Raw genomic sequence first — 12042 nt, forward strand, 5'->3', positions numbered from 1 at the left:
TGTGCTGCTTTGTTTTGGGTTTAAAAGATAGATAAGAATGCTGCCTGTAAACCCTTCTCTCTGGGCTTGTTTGTTTCCAGGAAAGAGATTTTTTTCATGAGCGAATTCAGGTTTTGCCTGAAAGCCACTGTTGGTTCTTTAAATACATAAGGGTGTTATCTTTTGTAAATGATTATCTTTTACATGACTCTGAGAAGAAATTATCACATCTTCAGATGGAAAATAAATGTTAATATAGTTCATTTGCAAGCCAGAATCTTGGATGGTGGCTCGCTGCCATCAGTGTGTGAATGAGGAGCATATTGTAACACACTTTGGATTGAAAATAAATACATAAATAAAAATACTATGTAAATGCACCACCCTACAGTTTTCCAAAATGTTGACGTGATTGATTAGCCTAGTTTTGACCTGATCATTGATCACAGCTCCTATAAGCCTTTCAGAGCCACAGCTCCCAGTAGCCCCTGGCTTGATTTAACTTTTTATTATTAGGCTAAAATATTATGAAAAATGGATCAGAAATGCAAAAGAAACCAGGCTCAAGAGCCTCACTTGTTGCTAGATTCTTGCTGTTCTGCTCCATTAAACATGCTAGCCTGCGGTGCATAGTGGTCTAACTGTGTTTCTGACATGTCTTTTCGGCGAACATATAAACTGGGAGAACGCAGAAAATCTCATTACAGGCGGACGGTTTAGAAACGGTCAATAGGCTCCACTGTGACAGGCAGCAGTATGATGGAGACGTGTGTGTGTGAATGTGCTGCTTTGTGAGAGCTCAAATGAGACTGGAGCAGACAGCTGGAGAGAGAGAGAGAGAGAGAGAGGGAGAGACAGAGAGGGGGGATCACTGCCTCATACAGCGCGACTGTATCAGATGGGAAGGGGGTCACCCAGGATTCCCTTAAGCTGCTCTCCGGGGGGGCGGGGGGGGAAATGTTGCGAGATCTTGTTTACACCTCGTTTGATAGGATCAGCTCGCCAGTGCTGTTGTTTTACCTTGTGCCATCGGTTCGCGTTTTTTAGGAAGATGCCGAAACGAGGAAGAAAAGTGAGGCAGACTATACCGGGAATAGACTGTGTGACAAAACAAGACGCGCTGTAGGAATCAGTGAGATCAATAGAGAAAGGATCGATTTAGTGTTTTCAAATTTATCTTGCAGTACTCCTTTTCCTTTTTAAAAAATCATTTTATTGCTGGAATGCAGGAGCGATATGTGGATAGAAGAATGGCAAAGTAGCAGGCTTATTTCATTGTTGGCATCAAGGATTTAATATGAGCTAATCCATATCTGAATGGTATTTAAGGGCATTCTAAATGCCTAAACATTTCCAGAGCTTTGCTAAGGAAAACTTTTAAATGTCATTTTTTATGGAATGGCTCTGCGTATTTGCTTCATATCTTGCACCTTGGGGCTGCCACAGGCTATGCATTGAAACCAAACTGCATTCTTGGACAAACACGCAGCCCGGTGCAAGGTGATTTTATTAATGGTTTGGTATTATAGAAAATATCACACTGGACGAGGACTGAACTTTGCAAAGTGTGAATTCCTGTGTGATATTCTTAGTTTTTAAATAGCGAAGACGGTAGCAAAGGGTCTGTGTCACAACTCCGGAGAGTAAGGCTATATGAAGATCGCGACACTGTTGATCTTCCCTCGCAGAAATGCCAGTGCGTGCTGTGACCACCAGGTTCATGTACAAGGGACTTTGCACTATTCCAGATGTCCTCACCTACCGGGCCCCTGTTGCTTTGCCTGAGGATGAAGTGGAAGGTGAGTCTTGTTTGTGTGTGTGTGTGTGTGTTTGGTTAGATTTTGTTTTCAAGTTGTTGTTGTTGTGATATTAAGACTTGTTAAATCTGAGTGCAGCCTTGCAAACCAGTCCAGAACCCTGGAGAGCCCCTGTCGCTGCAGGCTTCTTCTCCTGATCCTCAGATCTGACTGTACACTTACAGTAACAGTAGTGCAGATAGCAACACTGTGAGAGTTTAAATGTCCCCCCAAATTATGGGTTAAGCTATTTTTGCTGTGGTAACCTTTTTATTATTTCTATTTCTTTTTGCCTGTTGTTGCTTCTGAGTGTTGGCACAACAACACTATATTATTTTTGAAGCAGTATTTTTGGGTCCTTGGTACATCAATTCAGAGTTTCACCTTATCATCTTATTATTGTTGAAAATAGCTCATAATTCTCATGGTTTTCAGTGACATACAGTGCACAGTGCATCCCAAGTTCTGTCTACATGGCACATGGTCATAAACTCATAAACTTGTGAATAAACATAAGGCCATGCCTCCAGGCTATACTTACTCTAATTACACCTTATTTTACTTAGTGAAAGTTATTTGTGCTAAAGCCATGAGACAAAGCTGAGACAGCAGGGACGCAAGGTTTAAATTGAAGATGCTAAATGGAGAAAAGGGCTATGATGAATGATAATTATATACCTATAAAATGAAAATTAACAGTACATCTTTTGGAAGATCAATGGCCAATACAAGGTCATTAATAAACTGGGAGACTGATTGATTTCAAAATTTAAATTACATTCTCTCATCTCTTTTGGGTTTCTTTGATGTATTGAATTTTATTATTCATTAATTAAAACAACCATCTATCATGCAGTGTTGTACTTAAGCCACTTAAATGATTCAGTGGAGCATTAAAACCCCTCTTGCTGTTGTAAATTTAGTACATAGCTGTAAAGAATGGTGGTCTTGTTTTGGCAAATGGTCCTCAAAATGAGAAAGCACAGCTGGCAGTGATTTGGAACAAAGCCTGCCAGACTACAATAAAGAGATAAGTCGGATCTGATTTGATATCACAAAGTCTTTTATGTGAAGGGAATTCCATTTCCCCTTCTTCTATCTGTAGGTTGCCCAGGCCCACAAGTGGCTGCCTGCCCTTGCTTTGAGCCTTGACATTGAAAACCCACTATCTGCAGTGACGACTAAATTAAAATTAAAAGGTTGGTTATTGAAAAGCAAACATTAGAACAAATGTAAAATGGTGAGAGTGTTTTTTTTCTCACTGGGGACGTTGTATGTTACACAGTCACTGAGGATACATCTTTTCAGGTAATTGATAACTCTTTTCAAACTGTAGCTTGCAAATTGAGAGCCATTAAATATTCAGAATGTAGTGAGGCAGCGCATTCAACCGTGAACATATTTACCCAGGGAAAATTCACAGAGCACAAAATGGACTGCTACATTTACATGGCCTCACACCTCAGCAGTGCCCAGAGTAAACAGTACTCTAACTTGTTATCGCTGAGTAGCACAGATGAAGTGTGGTAAAGAACACATTGCTAGTACTTGTTGAGAGAAGAGTGAGACTTTCACGTTCCTCTTTCATATACAGTTCCTCAGCCAGAATGAGGGGTTGAATCAGCAGCCTCTCACTTACTGGCCAACCACCCTTCACCCGTAACACACGGTGTGAGAGCTGCAGTGCTGTTTAAATGAATGCTGCTGGTCTGTGAACAGGGCTGCAGTCAAGTTATTCCCTCTTTCACAGAGGTCTGGAAATCGAACTATAAATATTGCTTCAGCCACAAAATCTTTAATCATGGTGGAACAGAAGTTCTCTGTTTGATCATCTCATGTAAATAGGCTCCCAAATCATATTTATGACAAGGTGTATATATATATTGTAATCTGACATGTCACCCGCTTTGAAAGTTATTATGCCATTGAGAACAAGCAATATATTAGACTCTGGAAAATGCCTGTGGTTCTAACACTAGAAACAGCACAGCAAATGTCACAAAGCATAGACAATGTGCATGTATGTCTGGAGCCAGGAAAAACCTCCTAAATCCAGTACTAGTAATATTAGTAATATTCTACCACCATGTTCCTAATGGCTCTTTTCATCATACTACGTTAGTATTTTTGACCTAAACTACCCTTCTATTGCATCTGTTCATCGTCTTACAGAAAATGACTCAGTGGTTACATTAGCTGTCCAGATCTAGACTCTAGTGTCTTCATATCCTTCATAAACAATAGTAAAACAATGTCATTTGTTTACTAGTGTTTATTACTAATGGAAACAGCAAATTCTCTTGGTGTTGTTGCAGAGACGTGCTGACCATTTTGAGTGCACCCACACAAACACAACACACAAGGAGGGACCTTGCATTCTCTGTAAAGACACAGTACATGTACATGACACCTACTGCCCTAAGTTTTGTTTAGTTTTACCTTTAGCAAGAACTCTAGGGGAGCTGATTTTTTGTATCAGTGTATCTGCACAAGGTTACACAAAATATGATGGGATGCACAAAATATACTATATTCTAGTGTTGAAGGTGTTGAATACTGTATCAAAATCATCTTTATTTGCCAAGTATGTTGAACACACAAGGGATTTGACTCTGGTACAGTGGCTCTCGCTGTGCTTTTTTAAGTTAACAAAAGAAAAAAAATGCATTTAAATAAGAAAAACAAACAAACAAACAAGAAAGAAAGGAAAAATACAAAACAACAATCTATTAATAAGTGTATAATCATACACTATATACAGTCTGAAAGAAGAGCTTTCAGATAAGTATGCGCAGTGGTTATATTTACAAATTATTGCACTGGAAGTTTTTGCTGAATCATATTATTCAGACAAATATGGCTTAACTGTTCATAAGAATGATGGCATGGGAGAAGACATGTCCTTGCGTCTGGTTGTCTTGACATACAGTGACCTGTAGCGCCGTCCAGAGAACAACCATTTGTGTCCGGGATGTGAGGGCTCTGCAGAAATCTTCTCTGCCCTCCTTTTGACCCGTGAGGTGTACAGGTCTCCAACCAAGGGCAGGTTGGCACCGATTATTCTTTCTGCAGTCTGAACTGTTCGTTGGAGTCTGTTCCTGTCCTGTTTCATTGCTGAACCAAACCAGACAGCGATGGCGGGTGGAGAACAGACTTGATGATTGCTCTGTAGAAGTGTATCAGGGGCTCTTGTGGCAGGTTCAATGTTAAAGCAGAAGTGCCAGGAGTTGCATTTTCTTAAATGTCCACAGTCTGTGCAACACTCCCCCAGTATGCAACTAGCTGAGATAGTTTCTTTAGAACAAAGCTGACAACATTTTCTCCACATGACAATGTGGAGAAGGTGACAGTGGTGCGTTGGGTAGTGCAGTTGTTTTCCAACCAGAAGGTTGAAGGTTTGAATCTCGGTGCCTGCAGTCCACATGTTGAAGTGTCCTTGGGCAAGACACTGAAGCCCCCCATTGCCCCCAATAGTTAGAGCCATCATTTGAGTTGGCGTCGCAGATGGCTGCCATCGGCTCTGTACCGGAAACAAATTCCTTGTGTGTAACATACTCGGCCAATAAAGGTGATTATCCTTAATTTCCTGTGATGTGCACCTTGGTGCTTTTTTAAAAGTTAAAGAATTAAATAAAATGAACTGTACAAATGGAAAATAACACATCTATTATAGAACAATTTTATGAATCCTAGCCGATGTCGGTGTGAGGTACTTTGCATGCTCTCCAATTCAAATATGAAATAATCTGTTGACGTTATTGCAACAAACCTCCAGGCACAATGAACAATACAGTACATTAGTGAAGATTACAGACACCTGCACAGAATGGAAAGGGAAATTGTTTATACTATAGTAGGAGGCTGAGGAAGTACTCAAGCTCTTAATGAATCTACAGTTTCCAGGGCATGTTTTTCGAGCAGATGGTTGTCTAACTGGGTAGGGTCAGTGGCACAGCTTCCTGCCCATTTCTTCCCCCTTGTGTCATGCAGTTGTCAAACCCTGATATGTATTCAAAGTAGTATTACTATAAAAGAAATTGTATTCCTACTAAATCAGTGCATGTGTTTATAGCTCATCTAAAACCTGAGTTGTTAAGTTGCAATTATAGAGTCTTTTAAATGATTAACCTTGGATACTGTGTGGTTATATAATCTCTGTTTATCTCTGTGTATCTGTGGAAGAAAAAACAGCATTCTCATTCTCACAAATTACAGTATGTTACTTCAGCAAGTCATAGCCAGTGACATAACAGTAATCGCCATCTTATTCATGCTCCTCAACACACTCATCAGACGTTTTGTGTGCGTATTTACCCTGTGTGAAACAGTTACACTCAAATTTGCAACTCTCTACATGGACATTGTGCTGTGCCAAGTGTCTCCTCATTTAATGAGCACATATTCAAACCGAGCTCCAGTGCCAAGTCCTGCCAGTTACGCATGAATGACTGAGATAACTGAATATGATACTCTGACTAGCATTCAAAGACATTTCTCCAATACCTACAGTATATGAATATCTGAAGTATTTATGAAATAATAGACACAATCTGTAATTCAGTTACAAATTTATACTGAGGTGCTGAGCAATGTTTTGGCAATTTACATATATTAAACGTAAGTATTCTGTGCAGGCTATATGTAAATGAGTGGCTAGACTTGGTTAGTCAAAGTTACCATAATCAGGTATGTAAGAAGTTTAAGACATTTTCTACCAACCCACTTTACAAAAAGATATGTTTATTTTATCAAAGATCAAATTTAAAAAATGGATCTGTCTTACCCCGTCAACATTGCTGTTACAAATGTAAAGCACAGCTCATAACTTACAGTACTGGCAGACACCTTTAGCGGCACACGTTGACTTGGATAAGACTCTTGTTTTATGGCTTAGTGGTCATGACTTTCTGGCAGTTACACTCTTGGAGGTCTCTACGAGCAAGTATCACTCCTCAGTGCATTGCCAGCAGAGGATATGAACAGTATTTATAGATCACAGTCAGCAGGAGAATCCCCCAGACATCAGGCACTGAAGTGGAATGTAGAATGTAGTCTTCCATTTTGTATGCAAAGCTGTCTTTTGTGTGTCAACCGTGGAGTGGTTTTTGCTGAAATATTGTAAAACAGACAAATATACTGCATGTCTACTACTCTGTATGTGTGGGCTATTGTATTACAGCTGTCAGGGATCTTTAATGGTAAAAACACTGCACACATACAGTGTAATATTTGTCAGGCTAGGTTTACAGTACGGCAGTTGAAGATGTTTTTTGTACTCTGAAAAATGTTGGATGGTGTCACTTTTGTCCGGTACATTACAGCAACCCATCAATAGCAAGGTTAAAAAACTACAGACATAACATTTAATGCTCCGTCCTCTTTGTTGTACTTTGTTTGATTTGGCTTCCTCTGTGTTCAGAGACAAATGTCTGGTCATTACTGTTGTGGTCACCCAGAGAGATTCACAGCATCAAACAACATAATTTAATGCTATTATAAGATGTTAATTATGCGACCGTGTTCTCGCTCTCCCCTTGTCTGTCCATCGCCAACAGCCAGAGACTGGAGGTGGGAAGAGCTACAGGTCAAATTACTCACAAGGACTCAACTTACAGCTACAGCGAATGCAACACACTGAAGTCTTCTCACACCAAAGCCAAAAGGTTCTGGCTTGATCTCACTCAGCCATGTCTTTTAGTCCCCGTAGGAAGCATAGACATGTTCTCAACAAAAAACATCAGTTTACAACTTCTTCTGCCAAAAGTAGCACATCAGCCTGTCAGTTTCCAAGATTTTAATGTTAACATATATTTCATCATAGACCTCTGGCCAGGAAAGGCAGCTTCAAAAAGCGATATAAAGGTTACAGTTGAACATAAAACAAATCAGTCAGAAACAATAAAAGAGATTAGTTAAAGTCAAACATTTCTACCTTTCAGCTGATCTGTCTGTATGTAAATATAAATCATTGTTTTTGTCCTGCAAAACAGCAGCAACAGCCAATTACGTTTAGCTCTAATTCTAATTAATGTGTAATGATTTTCCCAAAAAAGCAGGCCACATAATTTTAACTCAGTTTGCAGAGCTGCAGGTACTGAGAGTATTTCAAGTACTCTTTAACAGCAGGAGTTGTTTTAGCTGCAGGGCTTGTGCAGCACATCTTTACTGTGTGTGAGTTGTGTGTGTTTGTGTGGATGTAATAATGTGAGGATACAGTAAATCTGTAGGAGCCTAGCAAGGTAGAGGTGAGGGGTGAATGTGTGGAGCTTAAAATGATGGAGAGACCTACTGTGCGTTTTTTTTACTATGTGTACGTGTTATTAGAAGACTCTCCACATCGATATTACCATATCTTATCACATCATGGTTCATCATATCTTAGTTGTGATTAATTCAGATTACATATGAGTGACAGACAACAACATGGAAACTGTGTGTATCCACTGTCACCACTGACACCCATCAAATGAATAAACATTTTTATGGTGATTTTGCAAAATCCTTGTGCACGTCAAGATTCCATCAACGGGTGGATGACTGAATTATTCACTGTACTATTTTTAAATAGAACTGTCAGTGTGTAGGAGAGCAGAGCAACATCTGGAGCTTCAGTGCAAGTTAAAGTAGAACTGAAGCTGGAATTATACCTCATTATAAAGGTAGCAGGCTCCAGACCTACAAATTCGCATCAGACTGTTACTGATACGGCAGATTTTTGCTTATACTAGTATGAGCACTTTGGGGTTTATTTTCAGCCAGTAATGCCAGTGTTTTCTTGTTGGTGTTGTTTGCTTCCAGAGAATAATGTCCTTAGTATTATTATTTAATAGTAAATTAGCATTATTTTGAAAGTATTTGTATGATGTGTAGGCCTGGTTTTTTCTGCTAAGACAGCCCTACTGAAGCTCTCACAGCTACACAGTGGTTGTAGCCTCTGGTTAAAATGATTCACAGAAAGAAGGGTGTCATGTGTGTCATTAAACTATTATTGATGGAACCACCTGGAAGGGGCTCATATTTAAATGAAGAGAGTTCAATTCATCTCCCAGCGAATAGGCAGCCTTCTGCTAAGAAAGCTATATTCTTGATTTAAGGTACACTCAGAAATTCCATAAATTGCAGTAAAGCATGTCAAGAGCAAGTGAAATTCTTTGTAATATTTTGTCACCTTGAAATCCAAGGTTGCTACCTGTATAAAAACTAATTTAAGACACATGTACCCCATGTCTTTTACATCTCTTTCATCACAGCAGTGGGCTTCATCTTGGATTGACACAAAAGATTCTGTTTGATCCTGACTAGCTGAGTGCAATTAGTGAGAAGACCTGCGTATTCTTCTAAAAAGTATGACTGGACTATCTGCTGGATGAAGGTCACAAGAAAAAACAAGCGGATGTGCATTAGAAACAAGTGAATAACATCAGATATGAGCTTTAATAATGTGTTGATTAATATGACACTAAACCTACTGTGAACAGCGTTGCACATTATGTTCATTCCCTTACAGTACCTTTGAATACTGAAGACTGCCTGTTGTTATCCTCTTCTCTTGTGCTCCTGTGGAGCGAAGAGACCTCTTCATCTACCTCCTGCTGCATTAACTCTATTACTGTGTCCTGTTCAATGTCACGATTGTTACCGAATTTGAAGAGAGGCTTTTGCAGTTAACTGGACAATCACACTAGGACACTCTCAGTGGTGGTACAGTGGTGGACGCCTTTCCTCAAGGGTAACATCTGCTTCCTCTGTATGAATTCCCTGGCAACTTTCTCTTGTATCTATTCCAGTGCATAAGAATAAGGGGAGCATGGGTTTTTTCATGACAGCCACCATTGTGAACAGAGAACAGTGGCTTGGAAAAGGGGCTCTCACAATAATATGGCAAAAATTGTGCTGCAAATAATGTTCATTAGTCATAGTGAGCCTTTTTGTTTTGAATCAGTCATGCCTGTTGTGGCCTCCTTTGCTTGCAACTTGGTGACTTAGGAAAAATAGAGTAACTACTGTGAAGTCGTCTGTTGTGGAGTTTTAGTCAAATCATGAATGTCTGGTTAGCATCTTTTACAATGCGTAGGATATAAAGGGACAACTGTGTCATGTTGCTGCTTAAAGCGCCTTAGATTTAGTGTTACTTATTTATCTACTTTACATTTCATTTGTATTTTGTGGCATTCATGTGGATGGCAAAGTAAGAATTTTATTGTACAGGGAAACACGCTTCCTAACTGTGCATATGACAAATAAGCACTTTGACTTGACTTCTCCAGAGGCCATGTTAGTCTCGCACTCTTCTACTTGCTTATTTGGGATTTCCCCAGTTATTTAGGTGAGTGAGCTTCAGTGGTCTTTCTGCCCCTGCCAATGGTACTGACACTCTGCCAATATGCAGCAGTGGCCTTCTTGGCATCAGTCTTTGTCTTGGACTATGTTTATGGATGAATTTAGCTGCAGCAGTGTATCACTGTGCCGCTGGTCAGCACGCTCAGCAGGTTCTGTTGGTCCTCATGTTCTGTTTTAGCTCACTTGGAAGGTCAGCAGACTTTTAAGCCCTGGGTTCAGAGCTCAGAGTTGGCAAAAATAGCTCTTTGATGTTTGAGACAAATCAGTTCAAGCTTATTACAAATTGTACATAGGCTCCTAAAAGTACATTCCTGATGTTTCCAAGGACTTTAATCCTCACAGAGGAAGTGTGGGAATCAAGGCCAGGAAGTAAATAAGAAGATAAGAAAAGAGGAGGACACCTGTTTTCCTACTAGTTCGATACTGAAACATTAATAAACATCATCAATCCTTTTTGCTCCCAAGAAAACAATAAGCATTATGAGCCTCTTGGCAGCTGTAGGTCTAATCTTCCATAAAGTTGTCAGTCAATATTTCACTTTGCTCTTGCATGAAATGGTCATCACTTTTGTTTCTGCAAATTGAAAAGGCGGGATAATGTAATATAATTCTATGGTATGATATTTGCTATCCCCCTTCTGGCCTGAAGCAACCCAACTATTTGTAGTATAAGATACACAAAAAGGCACCAGTCTTGTGAATAGAGAGAGCGGTACTAACAAAAAGCAACAAAAACAGACATATTTCCTCTGCAGTCCCTAGAATCCTTTTCCAGATGATCCAGCACTTGTGGCTAGAATGTAAAGTCTGCATATTTTTATAAATAAAAAATGATTATTTGTTGGTTTAATCAAAGCTAGCCAAACACTCACAACCTACTGCACACTTGTTTGTACAATCCACAAACCATTATTCAATAACCACTGCTGTTTGAACCAGGTGTTCAAATATTTAAGTATTGCTCAGATATATACTGCTGCTGGAACAAATCAAATTTACTTTGAGATGGGAATTTGCTGTGTTAATATGTCTAATGATTACTTGTTTTATTAAATTTCATAACTACTTATTAACAGAATCAGAAACATATGCTAAATTCCTCACAGTCATATTATGGGTCTTGTTTTGAAATGCAGCATGACAAGCAAAGCAGGTTCATATCAGTCTTATAATACATTACTCATGTACATTTGGTCATAGTCGTAGCTGGACTCCAGTGCATCTTCTTTCTATATATATATATATATATATATATATATATAAACATAGTTCCAGTTCGATATCAATGTCCTGGTTTAATTATATCATATTCAAAGATTTGAGCTTTTAGTGACTATCACTGGTCAAACATCTGATTTTGATATATTTACCATAAAGTAAACGGTGATAATATAATATGTTGCATGCGTCTTTCCATCATGATCTTTCTAAACCAAATGACACTATATTTGTTTCTCATCATATTCATTATCTTTTCTCAGTGTGATTGTGATTATTTGTAATTTTGATATCTATGTCAGTGAGCACTGTAACAAACAAACAGTTCTTTTCCAATGTATTTAATCTAATGCAGCGTATTTATCACTGTGGACACACCCATGGCCATGTTTTTACCCTTCATTTGACTCCGAACACTGATGACGTATTTTGTTTGACTCAGTGAATGTTACAGACAATGTCATTACTTCAAACACGGCACTTGCATCTTTTATGACCAGTGTGCAACAATATTTTAGTCGCTGACAGTATTTCATAGCAATTGTACAGTCACAGTGTAGCCACTGACATGAGCAATAATTTAATATTATTGATTTTCATAATTGTATTAAACAAGCTGTTATTTCAGCAAAAGCTCTGCAATTGTTCTCCTCTGGTCCAGTAGTGCAGAATCCACACAACAAAACTAAATCTGGTTATAAAGGTCTTA

At 39.0% G+C, this 12042-nt stretch overlaps 1 protein-coding gene across 1 annotated transcript in view; it reads left to right on the plus strand.

The window, feature by feature from the left end:
* The first annotated feature begins 938 nt into the window (after positions 1-938).
* Positions 939-12042, plus strand: part of cabp7b (calcium binding protein 7b) — a 25940-nt gene continuing 14836 nt past the window's right edge. The window contains exon 1 of the mRNA XM_020618582.1: positions 939-1778. Coding sequence (XP_020474238.1) covers positions 1670-1778 — 109 coding nt within the window. The 5' untranslated portion in view covers positions 939-1669. The remainder of the gene's footprint in view (positions 1779-12042) is intronic.

The sequence above is a fragment of the Monopterus albus genome, unplaced genomic scaffold (genome assembly GCF_001952655.1).
Source record: "Monopterus albus unplaced genomic scaffold, M_albus_1.0 scaffold208.1, whole genome shotgun sequence".
Classification (NCBI taxonomy): Eukaryota; Metazoa; Chordata; class Actinopteri; order Synbranchiformes; family Synbranchidae; genus Monopterus; species Monopterus albus.